This window comes from Rhinolophus ferrumequinum, chromosome 12, assembly GCF_004115265.2.
Source record: "Rhinolophus ferrumequinum isolate MPI-CBG mRhiFer1 chromosome 12, mRhiFer1_v1.p, whole genome shotgun sequence".
NCBI classification, from domain to species: Eukaryota; Metazoa; Chordata; class Mammalia; order Chiroptera; family Rhinolophidae; genus Rhinolophus; species Rhinolophus ferrumequinum.
The window spans coordinates 71,029,644-71,048,195 of NC_046295.1; the positions used below are offsets into that span (position 1 = coordinate 71,029,644).

At 43.6% G+C, this 18,552-nt stretch overlaps 1 protein-coding gene across 4 annotated transcripts in view; it reads right to left on the minus strand.

Annotated features, from left to right (window-relative positions):
• The window catches only part of CDK5RAP2 (CDK5 regulatory subunit associated protein 2), a 169,538-nt gene that overhangs the window by 92,695 nt on the left and 58,291 nt on the right, over positions 1 to 18,552 (minus strand). For all 4 annotated transcript variants that reach the window (XM_033123488.1, XM_033123489.1, XM_033123491.1 and 1 more), the window contains exons 13-14: positions 4,989 to 5,156; positions 1,246 to 1,386 (exon numbers count right to left, since the gene is read on the minus strand). In XM_033123488.1, coding sequence (XP_032979379.1) covers positions 1,246 to 1,386; positions 4,989 to 5,156 — 309 coding nt within the window. The remainder of the gene's footprint in view (positions 1 to 1,245; positions 1,387 to 4,988; positions 5,157 to 18,552) is intronic.

Genomic DNA, 18,552 nt, shown 5'->3' on the forward strand with positions numbered 1-18,552 from the left:
GGACCAGCGCAATGGCTAGTACTGGTGCTAAAACACTGAACTATTTCCACACCAGCTGTAAAATAACTGATCCATCCACGGGAACCGGCCCCTCTCCAAGACCCAGTCACTACAGGGCTGGTCCTTGCACAAGGGCAGGCCTCCAGGACCCTTCCCCCTGCCCTGCCGCCTGAGTCTGTTCCTATAGCTATGCCCAAGTTGCACTAAGTTGTTAATTATTTTGAGAATCACCCTTCACAAAACCACAAGTCATGATCAGAGCCATTCATCAGAGAACTAATTTGTGTAAGAGTTCTCTGTCTTCTGAATGCATGAACCTAATTAAAGCCAAGTTTAAAAAAAAAACAACAGTGAACTCCTTCCCTTTCCCATATCTGGCTGCCTAGTTACATTATATGCAAGCTGGGGGTCAGAACAATCTCTACGCATCTCTCACAAAGCAACAGAATCATTCATTCACTCAACAAACATTTACCGAGCCAGGTCCTGGGCTAGATGCTGGGATTCAAACACGAATGCCAGTTCTCCACCCCTGAAGTGCCTGCCTATAGTGTGCAGGGGCGCGAGGGAGGGGAAAGCAGAAAGGCGGGTCCTGGAACAACAACACTACGACTACATGCCACTATAGATCGGCGTGCAAAGTGCTGTGCACCAGAGAGGAAGAGGAGATGTCACTGCTAATCGGGTCCAGGGAAGGCACCACAGAGAAGGTGACACTAGAGTGGCATGTAAGGAGCTTCAGGAGTCACCAGGTAAACAAGAAAGGAAAAGGCATTCCAAGCAGATGGAACAGCATGTGCAAAGGCACAGAGGCCCAAACATGGCGTTTTCAGGAATCGGCAAGAAGTTAGCTGTTATTAGTGATGACGGGGAACGAAAGAAAATGAGAACAGAAAGATAATTGGGGGCCTGCTGTGCCCCTTTTTTGTGTGCATTTGAACAGAAAGATTGTCTTAACACAAGATTACATAGTTCTGGAGAGGTGAGCCCGGAAGAGCAAACACGAGGCTCATCTTCTAACGAGCTGCGTCTTCTCAGTGTCCGGTGCAGTGAGTGCAAACACGCATGCTCAGCTGCGGGATGCTGGTCTGCAGGGCGGACAGAGTAAGCCCCTCCTCCTGCCTGGAGTAAGCTCAAGGATTAGCAAGAAGGTACCTGAGGATCGCTAGGTCGAAGGAACTACCAAATATGTGTCAGCAAAGAAGATGAATTCGCACGTGCACGTCCAATTTCAGTCAGGCTTACCTCAGAGATGCTTTTGCTGTCGGGTGACAGTTGAGAAGAGCACTTTTCTGTTATTAAGTCTTCACTCCTGAACTTGAAATCCTCTGCAGTCATTAAATAACGATTCTGCTGTATTGCTTCCGAATCTTTTTCATTGAATTTCTAAAGAAACAAAACAAATCATAAGAAGTTTTCATCAAGAAACAATATTAAGAGATTTTCCCCAACTCTTTAAGAGAAGATATTTTATTTTTTCTTCACAATACCCATCATCCTCTAAGTCATTTCCATCATCCCAAAATATTAGGCGATTACAAACCTGTAACGTACTCCATTTGTCTGTCATTACAACTAGGAGAGCAGCACGTCAGCATGGAGGTGGTCATTACAATCCTTTCTTCTGGCCACCCCTGTGACGGCCTCCCAGTGACTGTGGAGGACAGGCCCAGGCCCTGTCCCCATGGGACTGGACTCCAATCCCGAGTCCCCTTGGCCAGGGTGTGACCTCTGGTCTGTTTCCTATCCTACGGGGTTCCTGCAGTGATTAGGTTGACTGTATACCACAACCCAACCAAGTTTGGTCTCCCCTGAAACATTACAAATTTGACAAAACTTGAACCACCCATATCTATGAGGAGATCTGACTTCCAGTAAGAAAAAGGCAAGACTGCAAACACTGCTTCGGGGTCTGATCACATATGAAAGGTTCCCTCATAATGATGTAAATAGGGTTCCCCTCGCTGACCCCTTCAGAAGAGCTGGCGTCCAACATAAAGACAGGACTGGAGACCATTTCTCTGCTCTTGTACCCAAGTTCAAGCACAGAATGTATTCCTAACTACTTAAAACCTGGTAACTGCTGAACTAGGCTTCTGCCCACTCTCTGTCGCAAATTAAGGGCGAGAACCACATCTTATTCCTAAGCACCTATCAAAATTAATTCATCATGTCAAACTTTTAAAAGAAATTAGGTGAACATAAACAAGCAGCAGAGGCAATTTTTTGTAAAAACCTATTGAATTGTAACAGGAAGAACAAGGAATCAAATAACCAACACTGAATTTCTAGAACTGTCATAATACTGTTGTGCTTGAGTTATACTTTTCATTTTTTATTTTTCAAAAGCCCAATTATACACATATATTGTTTAACAGTCAAACACTACTGTAGGGCTTCAATGGAAAACAGCAGCCCCTACCTCTCCATTTCTCTCACCTCTGAGTCCCACTCCCAAGAAAAACAACTTTTGACGCGTTATAGCTCTTTCTTCTATTTACTTCCATGTTTCTGTATTACATTCCTACTCTCACATTTCTTGATTTCTTTCGGTTAGAGTTTATCTGTTGGTTCCTATCAGAGAAGTTTAAAAATTCAGCTCTTACATCATCTGTCCCCCCAACACTCTTCCTAAAAGTTACAGCACAATTTTAGCCAAACAATATTCCACATTTACATTACTATAGCCACACAAACACTGCTCACAGCTCAGCCATACATAGAGCTGCATGATTACATTTCCTTTCAGTTTCCAATTCTTTGCTTCTCTCGGAATTAGTACCAACTGCTTTGTTCTGTTTACTTAGTTCATAAAACTAAATTATGTACTTAATGTTAATTTATCTCCAAACTCTCTAGAAGAACTGAAAAATTCCTCTAGACAAAGTCAAATACGTCAAGTAAATGATGGCGCCATGTCAGTTTCTTGGAGAAATCCCCACGGCCGTGCTCCCTCAACAGCTCACATCCGGGATCTCCACATCCGTGGCCCAGCTGCCTGCCTGGGACTTACCTTCACATCCTGCATAAATTCCCTACTTTCCGGATCCCATGTCTCTCTTGTTTGATTATTTCCTCCAGAAGTTTCCTTCCGGCAAAGAGTACATGGGAGGCAGATGATTTCAGGCACTGAATGGCTGAAAATGCCTTTATTCCACCCTCGTGCTTGCTGACAGCTTGGCTGAGTACAGAATTCTTCCTCACAAATCTGAAAGCAAAGCATTGCTCTCCCGTCTTCTGCCTTCAGGTGTTGCTGCTGAGAAGGCTGATGTCATTTCAAGTCTGGGTCCTTTGTATGTGGACCCACAGTCTCCTCTCTCTGGGAGCCTTTCGGATCCTCTCTTTACCCCTGTGTTCTGAAAGTTTACACAGACGTGCCTTGGGCTATAGGTCTTATTTATTGTGCTACAAAAAGAGCAGGCCATTGAATGTAGAGCTATCTGTCCTTCCATTCTGGAAATTTTCTATGACTTTGAAAATTTCCTTTCCTCTGCTTTGCCTGTTCTATCTTTCTGGAACTCCTGTTCCTCATATATTGGAGCTCTTCAATCAAGCCTCTACTTTCTTCTTTTCTCTCCCTTTATCCCATCTTTTTGATTGTTTATTTAATTCTGTTTTCAGAAGACTTACTCAACTTTATCTTCCAACTTTTCTAACTTTTCTTTGCGAAACTTATTATACCTATAATCATACTTCCACTTTCCAACAGGTCATTCTTCTTTTCTTCTCGGAGCCCGTTTTCATTTCTTCTCTAAAGATGTCAGTGTTCAGTGTGTTGAAAAGCTGTCTAGTTTTCTTCCCATCCTCCACTGTTTCTAGCTCCTCTTAAGGAACTTTGTTCTCTCTGTGTTGGCCTTTACCTTTCCTATCAGACTCTTTTCTCCTGTTTCGTGAACGTGAGCCATCCAACTAATTTTAAAAGTGTGACAAGTTCTCAGCGCTCTGTGAGTGTGGAAAGGGTCTATGAGAGGCATCCTCACTGCGAGACGAGCAGGTGGGGACTCAGCTGTTTTGTTAGAGGACCCCCAACTGTCAGCAGCTATTGGTCTCTTCTCCTCTCAGAGCCAGGGCTGCACACTTCTGCTCCCTCCACTAAAGAGATCTGCTGTTCCTGCTTTCAGATGCACCTTGTGAACCCCAGGCCAGAGCTCTGATTTAAGGTCACAGAAAGGAAAGCTCCTATTTCCTGCTAAGGAAGAGAAAAAGGTCACCTAACTGCCCAGCACGCCAGCCAAGTCTCCTGTTTACAAAGGCTCCAGGTACCACCACAGCCTGCTAAGCTTTCTTGGGTTCTGCAGGATAAATCTGTTTGCTTCTTGTTAGCTTTTCATGCCAAAGGCATGTGCCAGAAACGTGGAGAAAGTGGAATCCTCTGCGGTTACCACTTGCCCATCACGCAAACAGCAACCTGCCGTGGTACCACTCCCATTCTCCTGTTCCTGTGGGTTGCACATTTTTGTCCCCTGCCATGTTAATGAGGCTTCAGCAGGAAGCAGAGCTGAACACCCATGTCGAATCCATCATGGCTACCTTGAAGTCTGAACTGAATCAAAAATTCACTACACGATCAGACAAAAACAGTATTCCCGGACAAAAACGAACGGTTAAAGGAAAAGTACAGTGTAACGAAAGGGCATGGCACGAATAAGGAACAGCAAGGACGGGCAGCAGAAGTACCTCAGAGAAGCAGGCTGGGCGCTAGAGCAAAACAGGTCAGGGCCTGAATCGGACCTGCCATTTTCTAGTCATGTGACTCAGGATAAGTTCCCTCTCTTCACTGAGCTTGTGTGTGGCCAGACATACCGCCCTGCCCGGAGAGGCCCGAATGACATAAACAAAGCTCTAAGGTGCTCTGATATACAGCAATGAAGACGATAATCATTTTTACCATCCTTATTTTTACATAAATGTTCCTGCAAAGCAGTTTTTTAAAAAAGCCCTATGCCATGTCAAAAGATTTAAATACAAAAGAAAAAAAGTTTTGGAACCTGAAGCAACAAGTCCTTGTCCATTTGGCTGGCACTTCCTGTTAGATGTCCGATCACTGGCCCTTGACTGTACAATGTTTGATTACTTTCACTCAACAGGCTCTTCTCCACTGCTTTCTCTCTTTCATTCACTTCGTTGCGTAATTTCTCAATTTCGTTTCTAAGGTCCTAGAAGGAAAAGAAAAAAATGGAATTTACTTGACGTAAACTTCAAGGTGGTGATGTCTCACCTGTTTACCTTACTGCTATAATAGAACAAGCCAGCAGATGATTTAACAAATCTGTGCTTCCTTTTCATTTAAAGTCTCACGAAAACCAATTTTAAGAATAATCTGAAATTTGGAAAAAGCTTTATGCACAGATATTTATCACAACATTATTTATAATACTGGGAAACCAGAAAGACATTATCCAATCACAGGGAATTAATTATAAAAAGATTACGGTGTGAAAAATGCACAAATATGAGTAAAAGTAAAGTAGGATACTATATAATATGATGATTGTTTTTTAAATATTCATACAAAATGTTGTTAAGGCTATGAAGGAATACATGAAAATAATAACAGTACACCTAAGCAGAGGGACGATGGGTGATTTCCAGTTGATTTTTAATTTTTTACTTTTCTGAGTTTCTAAAACCTCTAAATAAGTTTGTATTACTTTCAAAATCAGAAAAAAAACTGTCTTAAATTATGACATTTACAAAGTAACATGGAAATACTCATATAATGTGAAAGGGAAAAAAAGCAAAAAACAGTATACAGTGTGACTATAACTACCTCAAAATATGTGCTCTTTGAAATACTGCAACACTATTCATAATAGCATGAGGACGGAAACAACCCAATGTCCACCAATAAAGGAATAAACTATGGCACGTGTTCACAATGGAGCACTCTGAAGCTATGAAGGAAAAGGAACAAGGACTCAAGTCTGTAAATATGCTGCCCTAAAGTAACCTTCAGAATATACTGAGGGAGGAGGAACGCAGATCCCAGTAGAAAAAAGTTTGCATAACACTGCCACTTATTTACCCATAAAATAAACTAAATGGTTACTTACAAGGAAAAAGAAAGAATAAGGAAGAAGGGACAGAGATAGAGAGTAGAATTTATTTTATAGATGTTACGTTGAAACAATTTAAATGTTTAATTATTTAAAAAATAAAATTAAAATCCCCTAAAACTGAAAGCAGAACAAAAACAAAACATGAATGTAACTGTGTATCGGGGTTGATCGGTTAACCAAGCGGAAAGAAATTATTTCAGTCACTTTAAAGCAGAGCAATTTGTGCATCCTTAATGGGGTATTTCTCTAAGGATGAAAGGGGCTGCTGCAAAAAATCTTAAAACAGATTGTAGCATCGTGTTTGAAGAAATAATGTTGGTATTGTTATTCTGAAACTGTGTGTGTATATATTTATTAAATAAGTAATTATGAATGTCATAGAAACCAAAACTGTAAGCCTAACAGAAAACAAATACAATATAAAAGAAGTTAAAATGTGTAATTCTAAATTTGAATAGGAAATAATCAGTAGGAACTTCTGTTTTCTGTTATTTCCTTCCTTTACTGAAAAAGCCTAGAATCATCCTCCGTCATCCAGACTGCAGTCTCTAAACGCCATTTCCCACCAAAATGGCATTCCCACCAAAAAAGCAGTGGTTCTCAAAAGTGTGGTCCCCAGACCAGCATTACCAGCTTCACCTGGGAACTATAAATGCAAATTATTGGACCCCACACTCCAGACCTCTTAAATCAAAAACTCTGCAGGTAGGTAGGGACCATCAATGTGTGTGTTAATAAGCCCTCTAGGTGATTCTGATGCACACTAAAGTCTGCCTTACAGAAGGGATGATTCCAGACCTGGGGCAGTCATATACAATATGAACCCAGACATCTCATGTCAGAAAGGAAGAAAGCTATCAAAGACTCCACATTCATGTCCAAAGAACTCAGGAGTCAACTTAAATACGTTTTTCCACTGTCCACAGATATGGCAATTAGAACATCAAGGATAATAACAATGAATTAAAACACATAAAAACTATTAAAAATCTGAGTTCATAAAGATATTTTAAAAACACACACACACACACAAAAAAGTGACCTTCAGTCACTACAATAGGCGGTCACTACAAAAGTGACCTTCGGTCACTACAATAGGCAGAATAATGCACCCCAAAGATGTTCATATCCTACTCACCAGAATCTGTGAATATGATAAATTATATGGCAAGAGGTAATAAAAGTTGCAGATAGAATTAAGGTTACTAATCAGCTGAACTTAAGATAAATTAACCAGGTGGGTCCAATATGATCACAAAGATCCTTAAAAGTGGAAGAGGGAAACACACACACAAAAGACATTACTAGACAGTCAGCAGAGACACAAGTTAAATGACATTACAAAAACACAATCAGCAAAATCCAGAACATGAAAAACTGTAAAGAACAAATGACCCAACTTATTCAACAAATAAATTACAAAAAAAAAAAAAAAAAAAAAGGAGGGAGAGAGGAAGAATCTGTGGATTAAACAATAACTAACAAAGTAAGAAAGGTAGGGACGGTTCGTGTGAATTCACGAATTCATACTATTCCACAGAGTTCATTCTAGCTTTCCCTAACCTTCTTAATATATATGCATACACACACTCTCACATACAGAGTTGGACATGGAATTATAGATGTTTCAGTATATGCCTACATTTATTCCCAAGCTCTGGCCACTGACAAGGTCTAGAAGTAATGACACCCCAGTAGTAATGAGGACACTTTTCATTAGGATCTTGGTTTCTAAATACCATTCTTCAGTAAAAGAAACAAAAGATCCTTGAAGAAATGGTTGATTCCAGGACTGGGGTGAAGAAAATACAAGAAAAGTCTAGGACAGCTTGGATCCTAAAAGGAAAGGAAGGAAAGACGATGAGGCATGTTGAAAAGCCCCAGGGGGCCGACCCGGTGGCTCAGGCATTAGAGCTCCGTGCTCCTAACTCCGAAGGCTGCCGGTTCCATTCCCACATGGACCAGTGGGCTCTCAACCACAAGGTTGCCAGTTCAATTCCTTGAGTCCCACAAGGGATGGTGGGTTCCGCCCCCTGCAACTAAGATTGAACATGGCACCTTGAGCTGAGCTGCCTCCCGGATGGCTCAGTTGGTTGGAGTGCGTCCTCTCAACCACAAGGTTGCCAGTTCAATTCCTCGAGTCCCGCAAGGGATGGTGGGCTGCGCCCCCTGCAACTAGCAACGGCAACTGGACCTGGAGCTGAGCTGCGCCCTCCACAACTAAGACTGAAAGGACAACAACTTGACTTGGAAAAAAGTCCTGGAAGTACACACTATTCCCCAATGAAAGTCCTGTTCCCCTTCCCCAATAAAATCTGGAAGGAAGGAAGGAAGGAAGGGAGGGAGGGAGGGAGGGAGGGAGGGAGGGAGGGAGGGAGGGAGGGAGGGAGGAAGGAAGGAAGGAAGGAAGGAAAGGTGAAGGAGCTTCCAACGGCCTAATCTGGGACAGTCTGAGCAAGAAAATAAACCATGAGTAATGGCTTACAACCCATAGACTAAAACAAATATCTATGTGTCCATATGGATAGAAACAAATAACTAAGTAATAAATAAATGCAGGAGAAGGGACAGAAGAATTACAGTAAGTGTAGAAGGAATCATGGAAATAAAAACTCACCATGAGGCAAGCACCACGGTCATAACTGTTGCAAGTAAGTATCATCAATGAATGGTTAGATTCTTGAAAGTATGATGACAAACAAGGTATTTACAAAGTCTGAAAGTATCTCCCCACAAAATACTACCACAAAGGGAAAAAATAGTCACTTTATTGTGAAGAAACCCAGGCACCTCCCCACACCTTCACCGAGGGACTGACACCAACCTCACCTGTAATAAGACAAGTTGACATTAGGCACCTCCAGACAGGACACACGGAGAAGAACACATCACCTCAGCGCTATTCTAGCCCAAAATGTATACCCTCAATCTAATCATGAGAAACATCAGACAAGCCCAAATTGAGGGACATTTACAAAACAACTGACCAGTACACGTCCAAGGACTCATACATGAGAACTCTATTCTGATTTTCGTATCTTTCCTCTAGGTCTAAAATTAATTCAAAATAAAAGCTTTTTAAAAGAGATAAATCAATCAGTGCAATGTGTATACCTTGTCTGGATCATTATTTGGACAAACTATGTAAAATAAATTTTAAATGAGACAATTGGAGAAATCTAAACATTAATTAGCTATTTGGTAATAGTAAGAGATTATTAATCTTTTTTAAGTGAAAATGGTATTTTTTTAAAAACATACTGAAAAATCATGCAATATGTCTGGGAATTGCTTAAAGTACTTCAGTGTTGAAAGAGAGGGAGTTGGGGAAGGGTATGGATGAAACAAGGTTAGGTAGGACTTTCCGGAAGCTGGCTGCCAAGTACAGAGAAGTTCATTCTCTCCCCTTTTGTGTGTGTATTTGAAATTTTCCATACTAAGCACATTTTTAAAGTATGTTAAAAGCCTGGAAAAAATACCAAAATGAGATTATAGATTTTTTTTAAAAAAAATAATGGTTTTTTTTCTCAATGTTAAAAAATATTTTCATAGTCTCTACTTGGGGGTTAACATTGGGGGGGTAAACATTTTTAAAATAACATTTTTACAAAAGAAACAAACCACTTTAAAGTTAAATGTTATTTTTTCTCTTGTACAAACAGATGGTGATAAGATTGCCCTAAACCTTTAATCCGGAACAACTGGACGAAGAGCCTGTCATGAATTGTAAATGTCAGTAAATAGAAATTCAATTCTCAAGGGAGGAAAGAACATTTTTTTTGGTGTTTTTCTTTATTCATATTAATACAAATAATACTAAAGTTACATTAACAGAATTCTGAAGTTAAAGAATAAGAACACTCCCCCACAATACAGTCATGCCAACAAACTAAACCATTTTCAAATGCTACGTTCCTATCAGCCCTTGTCCATCTGCAGCCATCATTTTTACACATTTTTAACTCTGGTTTGGATTTTCCCCAATGTATTCCATTACACCACAAGCTACGAAGAGCATACACCAAGTAAATCATGAGGACAGAAAAGTAACATTTAAAAAACAAAAAGAAAAGTTTAAGGGTATAAAGTCAAGAAAATAGTTACTTAAAAAAAGAGCAGAGATGAGAAAGGTCCACAGGCTGCTCCACCCGAGCTTACGACTGGGCTTTTTCCCTCCTCCTCCTCCTCTACCTCCTCCTCCTCCTCCTCCGAGGAAAAGGCAAGATGTGGTCACTAGGTGATGCTCCGTGAAAGATACCACCGGCTTCACACTTCTCCATTTCAATGAGTACGTCATAATTCACTTATCTATTTCCCCACTGCCTCCCATCATTTGTTCTTTTAGATAATACAGCAAAGGACAGCTCTGCGCATAAACAGATTTTTTTCTAACTTTTGATCTGTATTTTCACCAGCACTGATTATTTTCTTAACTATTTGCTCATTTCGTTGGTATGAAATGGTTCTTCACAAGAGTTTGAATTTGTATTCCTTTGATTGCCACCATGTTTCTATATATTTGACTACTGTTTGGATTTCTTCTGGTGCAAATTGTCTGGCCACTGATGGAAATACTTTCCAGGGTGATTCTAATGAAAAGCTGACCTCTCAAGAATCACCCATGGTGTGCACACACCAACACACACACACACAAACTCACTGTCTCCCTACATCAGAAAAGCCACCAGGACAGAGTCCATCTGTCTTAACTCATGCTATTCGAGACGAGGATGTACCTTTCAAAACCTTTGCCTCCTGGACTGTGTTTGTGGGCTGTTACTAATCAGAATGAGAACGTGCAGCAGCGCTGCTGAGCAGTGCGCCATGGAGTCAGGACCTGGGAGCTCGCACAGCTGGGTTCGACTGGAAATAAAAGCTACTGTGTGTCAAGTGGCTACTACTGTTCCCGGCTCGTTCTTGTTAAGTCATGGACTGTCCGCACCTACGAAGGCGGGCAAGGCCCCACTCCCCCGGGACCCCGCTGTCTTGCTGACTCTTCTCCTCTAACCTGCTGCTCTCCCCTCAACGTGTTCTGCTCCGGCAACCCTGGTGTTCTTGCTGTTTCTCTTACGTACACGGACACTCCCAGCTCAAGGCTTTTACTTGCTGCTGTCTCTGCCTGGAAAGCTCCTCGAGGCTGTCCCCTCATTTCCATCAAGTCTGTGCTCAGATGTCACCACCACTAGCCCCACCACAACTTTACTCTCCATATTCCTTCCTTTCATTATTCTTCCTGATACCATCTTCGAATGTAGTACTTAATTTACGGCTTCTGTTTATAGTCTCCCCACCAGAATGTAAGCTCCACGAGGGCAGGGGTTTTTGTGGATGTTGTTTACTGCTGTATCTCCAGCACCTACGATGGTACCTGGCACATAGTAGGCACTCGTGGCAAAATAAAGATAGCCATCAATTCTTTGACCTTCTACCCGCTGAGAAGGTAGAAGGCTTCTAGAATCATCCTCCGTCATGTAGACTGTAGTCTCTAAACGCCATTGACCCAACTTATTCAATAAATTACAAAAAAAAAAAGGGAGGGAGAGAGGGAGATCTAAGATCTAAGATCTAAGATCACAGTCGCTAAGGGACAGCAGCTGCCTAATTCTAGGTCTCTCTGATTCTAAGCCTCTCATTCACTTCCACAGTGCAATAAGGGTTTGGATTTCTCTCACACTGATCCCAATCCACAACGGTCATCTGGTGCTCGCTTGTAGAAACCTGTCCCTGAAAAGAACAGGAACCATAAAAATCTGTTAAGTGATTTAGATACATCTTTAAATTCACAATAAATTTGCCTGCCATTCTAGAAAGGTCACGCCAACTTTTTAATTTTAAAATGTTTATGTATGAAGCAAAGAGTATGCACCGTTCATGTACACAGTAATGATAGGTTCACTTACATCATTTCCCAGATTTAGTTCCCTCCTTTATACAAACATCTATCAGACCCATATTTTGATGTCTGGTTCAAGTTCTAACGTGTGTGTGTGTGTGTGTGTGTTCAGCAATAATTTATTCCATTCTCCATTTCATTTGCTTATAAAATTTTAATTCGGCTCCATAGGTTAAGAACTTCACATGTGCTATAAGAAAGGCTACTAATGTTTTGTCACATTTCTTGCACATGTCCCCCAACCTAACAGAGTTGACAACATGAAAATGACCAGTTCCAGAGTACCACAAAGCACATGGAGTTTTGTCGTTCCTCAAGATGCATGGTTCTTAACCTGAGGTCCACTGAATGGGCCCCGCGAGTCTATGCAAATTTGTGTGTGGACATTTTGAGGGGTAGAAGGCCCTCAGCACAAATCAGGGTCTCAAGGAAAATTAGGACAGCAAAGGGTATAAACCATTTCTCTTGTTAGAAGCATTAGGAATAGAAACTACTATTCACCGCGCACCAGCTAAGAGCCAAGCATGGGCCGAAGCATTTTTATATTTGTCTCTATCTCTAGCTCTGTATCTAAAATATCTCTAACCCTAATGATTGCCTACATGGTAAGTATCATTAGTCCTGTGTTTCCAGAAAGGAAACTATGGCTCCCGGAGGTTGAGAGATTTCACAAAGCTTTACCAGTAAGTTCTAGTGTTGAAATTCAAACCCTAGTCAGTTTGACCCCAAATTCTGTGCTCTTTCCACCCAACTGCAGTATTAAGACCAAAGAAATATAAAACCACTCTGTGACGCGGCCTTCCCTTGTCAATTCCAATACCCCAAGCTAATGTTATAGTTTCCCAAGCTAATGTTATAGTTTGTCAAGGACTCAAATGAATGGAATATCCAGCCTGAGACAGAGGCCCTGCTGCTAATGAATGGGGCAGGACCACGGCTCTTAGACCTCATGTGAAGAGAAGGCCTGAAGTGAAGGGACCACTGCAGGGAGGGGGAACGTGTGCTGAGGTGGCCTTGAGAAGGAGCAGCTGCCATGGCAACTCAAGGACAGCCGACCGGCTCATGTGCTCGGCACCAGTGGAGTTATACTAAACGTTTAGGGGAGGCATGGAGACGGCATGTCTCGCCTGAGCAGAACAACCAGAACTGAAAATTGATCATCTTGGGTGGTTTCCCCCAACCTCCTTCAATATTCCTGGGCTGTGAAGACAGGCCGACCTAGCCTTGAATCCTGGCTCTACTGCTAATCAACTGAGTGGCTAAAGGTACATAATTAAAATCTTGATGAGAACTTCCTTTCCAGTAAATGGGGATAATGATAACAAGCTCCTGGGGTCCTCGGAGGGTTAAATGAGAGAACGCCAGACGGATGCCCAGCACGGAAGCACGTGCGCAGGAAATGATGCCTTGTCAGCGCCCCTCGTCCCCACACCCCCTTCGGGCTGACCCCTAGTCCCAGGTTTCCTCCTGTGGCCACAGCACCACCACGCACGCAGCCACAGGTTCTTCCCTCTCCCTCACACACCTTGTCGTCTAGCAGGTAACCCAGGCCTGTTGGTCCAGCACATCCTCCATACAGAGCACATGAGATGAGGAGTGAGGATTTGGTGCTTTTACAAGGACACGAGGCCCACCTCCTGCCCTGCCAACAACCCCTGCCACCCGCAGGGTTCTCAAAGGAGCTGAACATAAGAAACGATCGCAGACTGGGGCTCAAAGTACAAGTCTGTGAAAATCTCACACCCAAAGCAGAGCTTTCTGATAAAATCATTTGTGTTTTTTTGAGTGGGGAGGGGAGGGTATATGCAGCTTAAGGGAGCCAGGACCAGGCCAGGCTAGCTCTGCAGTCAGGAAGCAAAAGATTGTGGAACTTGGGTTTTGGCCCCAAGGCACAACAGCCCAGCCATGAGCCAGGATGCCCAATGAATATCGTGAACTCTGCTTCACCCCATTAGTCACTGCTCGGCCCTGGAGGAGGTCTTAGGAAGGAAGAGGGGAGAAGCTGAAGAACTGGGGGAGGAAAGTGTCCCCCTGCACACTCAACCCCTCCTCTGCCTCCTCCCCCGCCACTGCCTTCTTCAGAACTTAGCTCTCGTCTGGTCAACAGCAAAAGCTTCCTGACTCGTGTTCCTGTCTCTAGGTTCACCCACCAAAGCACGTGCACGTCCTTTCATCATTATATCTCTGCCCAGAACTTCGGTGACGGCGAGTTAACTGCAGAATGAAGCTACCTTAACAGGCGTCATTCCAGGTCCCACCGGTAGGCTCTCATTTACCTTTCCACCATCTGTCACCAACCACTTCCTTAACACACTCTCCAGGCACCGCGCTTGTAACCACCCAGTCACCTCCAACTGGAAAAATAAAATAAAAGCCCCCCAATTCTGCCAGGAGACAGCATGTGTACCTTGCAAGGCCCAATCCAAGGGCCACCTCTTCCACAAAGCCCTCCCTGACTACTGTGGCCCTCAGCAAAATACCACCTGCCACTTTTTTCTACAAACCTCTGTGGTATTTAGAAGCGTGCCGGGTACATTACATCCGCCACCTCATGCCACTCTCACAACAACTCTATGAAGCGGATATTCTGGTTATACCCACTTTACCAATCAGGAAACTGGAGTTCAAAACGTAAAAGCAACTTAACCGAAGTAAAGGGTGATGGAATCAGGATTTAAAAGCAGGTATGTCTATTTGGGTGTTCTTTTCACAAAACTAGTGGTTTTTCCCAGCTAGCTCAAGAAGCACGGGGGGAGCAATACCCAAGCATGGCTATCAGTATCATCTAACTACATGTTCCTGGACCGTCCTCCAGAAACTCTCTCAGTCGATTTGGGGAAAAGCATGGAAACCTCTATCTGATTGTAATGTAAGAAGTCACCATCCTTAGGAATCTGCTAAGTCCCCTTGGGTGCATCTGACTTATTTGCTCCTGAACAAATAGGAACACGGGAGACAGGTTTAGAAACCCCTCTCCTGCCCCAGACAAACTCTGTATGATGACATCGATTGAGTAGCCTGAATTTCTTCCCTAATGGGCAACTGTCCTTTAAGACTCGCAGGTACACTAAGGACCAACAGTGAAGTGAGCGGTGCCTTTGCAAATCCGGGCTCCCTTTGAGCAGACTAATGTTTTTAAAAGCAGATTATCTGAAAAGTAAAATATCCCTATAATCTCAGAATCACAGTAGAAATGAAAAGCCAGGCCCTTACTTCCTTCTCCAGTCAGCTAGTTTGTTTTATCTCTGGCCAGATGGGGAATGAGAAGGTTCTCATCCATCAAATTTCTACCTTATCAGGTTTCAGTGTGAGAAAGCTTGTCAAAGTACTCGGTAGTTACCTTTAAATACACAAAGGAAACTTCTCCAAAATCTTAATGAGGTATAGGGACTCAGTGCTGTACAAATTCCCAGAATTAGTAGGAGACAGTGGTGTTCAAGTCCCGTTTTGTGGAGCCTCAGGGCGAGCGGGGGCTGTGGCAGAAGCAGTACATGATGGGGAGAGGGGGAGTGCCACGCCGCCTACCTCACTTCACCCTGAGCAGCTCCACTTTTGTTTCCTCTCCAGAAGAGTTCATTTGCTCAACGAATCCATATGCTTAAAATAACAAATAAATGGCAGCCACTGGAATGAGACCGCCATTGCCATGGAGAACTAACAAATGTCATGAGGCTGGGAGGACCTACAGAAGTTCTGAGCAAGGAGCTCCATGTGACTTTCACCAGAAAGCTGGGAAATAACGGACAAAGGAGCTGGAGCTGTGCAGGGGCCCAGGCCCAGCAGAGTCACGAAACAGCTGTCACACACTGCACAGCCAAAACCCCACCTGAACGATGCAGTGGGACATAGCTGCCTTCTCCTCCGGCCCCACTCACCGTTCCCCCTTGTGCCAGGCTCATCCGTGCCCCCCAAGCCTTTGCACAGGCCTCCCCTCTACCAGGAATGCATCTCTATCTCCCGTCTCCCAGCAAATGGCGACTTACCCTTCAAGTCTCAGCTCCAATCCACCTCCTCTATGAACCTTCCCTCCCTCCCTGCCCCTCTGAGCACAGCTCCAGTGTCCGTGTTCCCAAAGCATGTGGTCCATCCCTCTATCAGCACTTATCGTGCTCTATTTTAATTAGCTCGTTGCCTGCGTTTCTAATATATTCTCTACTAGATTCCTTCAGAGACTGTGTCTGATTTGATTCAGTCCTGTACGCCCAGTGCCGAGGACAGAGCCTGGCACAGAAATAATAAAGTAAGAACCAGAGATAAGGGAAAACCCTTCTGTTTATGCCCCAGGGAGACTAGGGCAATTCCATACGAAACCTGATGGGAACAGCCTTTTAAAGCAGCTCCCCCAGCAGCCCCATGCACGAGCCACCGAGACATTCCAGGGTCTGTCATTCTGAAAGGGCTGTGACTCCCTTCCTAGGGGGATCAATCAACTGGAAAGGCACACACACGCACTTTCTTCAGAAGAGAGGTGAGTGCTGCTCAAGGCAGAAATGTACAGCTTTGTCGACTTGACTGGTGAAAGGGCAGAGCACATGTATTAGTCCAGTGTCCGTTAGGCTCTAGAAAGCAGCAGTGGTTTGTCCTTCAGGGCCCTGGGGCAGCACCTGCCACACAATTAAAACAGGAAAAGAGGAAAGGAGACATGGGTGCTAATACACTGAGCGTCTACCTCTACGTGCCTGGCATTTCCCTGCATTACGTTTTATTATTCGTCTATTTAACCCTAAAGTAGTTATCATCAACCCCAGCTTAGGGGAGAAAACATTGGTTCAGAGAGGTTAAGTAACTGATGTAGAGCCTTAGAGTTAAACACCTGCTGACGCTGAGATTCCAGCCAAGTCCAGCACTGCTTTCCACCATTCCAAAGACACCTACGAAAACTGCTGTTTCTAGCTCCCAAGGCGGCGGCATCACCACCATCATCAAGACAGCTACTATTTACTGATCATTCATGATGTGCCAGGAATTAAGCTCCGTGATACACCCTATCTCCTATAAATCCCTACAAATGACCTCTGTTTTCCTGACAAGATGGACACAACTGGACGAGAGGCGATGTACTGGCTCACAGTCCAACAGGCGGGACGTGATGGAGCCAGGATTCAAATCCAGGTTGACTCCAAAGTCTCTGCATTCAGCCTTTCTTACGAAAAACTAGAATTTCCAAAGACAGAACTTCTTCCAACATCAACATTTAAACTTCACACTTATTATTCTACAAGGATACCTACTCAAAATCTTTACACCTGATTAAAACAAACGAAAAAGGCAAAGGGAGCTTTGTCCCTGGGTAAAAATCACACTGCCTCAGGTCTGTGGTCTGAGCCCGAGCAGCCAGCCTACAGACACTTTCCAAACTCCATGTTTTGATTACGGTTCACCAGGAGAAGTTCTGAGTGCTGTCACAGCCTCATTTGGAGCTATCCATCAACACGCACATGTGAGAACCAGAGGGGTTCAGGCCAAACTACCCTGAAATTAAACCCGCTCCTGTCAAAGCACACGGGATTAACCAGCTGGGTGACAGGTACGACTTTAATTAGATTTTTGGGCTTTAGCCAGCAAATGCATCCCCACAGAGCTAAGTGCCCAGGTACTGAAGCACACGCTTGTCAGAGTAGCGGATGACAGGTCTCGTAACAGATGAGAGCATTATGAGACTGTCTGGGGACTAGGGCTAAACCAATGTCTAATATACGTTGCTTCTAAAGGAGAAGAAAAAGACTATGTCTTGCTCCTCTCCCTCAGCCACCCCAAGCGGCACACAGAACACCTGAACCAGAAATAGCACATCTGAAATAAAGATTTACCTCTCTCTGTCCCCTTCATCAAATACACGCGCGCACACACATGCACGCACACTGAAAGGACCAGCTTCTGTCTCTGGAGCCACACAATGGATCAAAGTCAGAGATATGAGGGAAAGGATGTAAGAATCCACGCAGCATTCTTGTCACAGGCCACAGAAGCTAGGACACTTTACACATCACAGTAAGGACACTGACTTGGGAATACTGGAGAAGTGGGTGTTTGTTTTTTGCAAAAGCTGCCTGAATTTCCTTGAAGGGATATGGGTCCCTCTGGTGGCAAGGAGGTATAATACAATGAAGGGGATCTATCTGTGAGAACCTCACTTTTTGAACTTGCTCATTGTAAAAAGACTTCCAAAGTAAAAAACCAAACTTGTATTCACCAGTGCCTGCCAACAGCGCCTGCACCACTGCAGGTACTCAATAAATGTCCCTTGGATAAACAAATGAATAAACTGCAAATTACAACACATACCGAGTCGACTGGCAAGAGGGCACTGCAATCACAGGCAATTAAAACAAATACGAGACTGACTCTCATGGCCGGAATTCTCAGCCATGAGCACACGCAGAGAATTCACATGCTTCTATCCAAGCTGCATTTCGGACAGGCATTGTCTCCCTCGGAAATGCTTAAGAGCAGGCACAATGAGACTGCAATAAATGTTTCTGGCACGAGCAAAGGAAGGTTTGATCACACCAAAAACAGGACTGGTTGGCTTTCCATCAGAAAAGAATTCAGGGAAGGCTATACACTCCAGTACTGCTTGACTGGGGACCACTGCAAAGG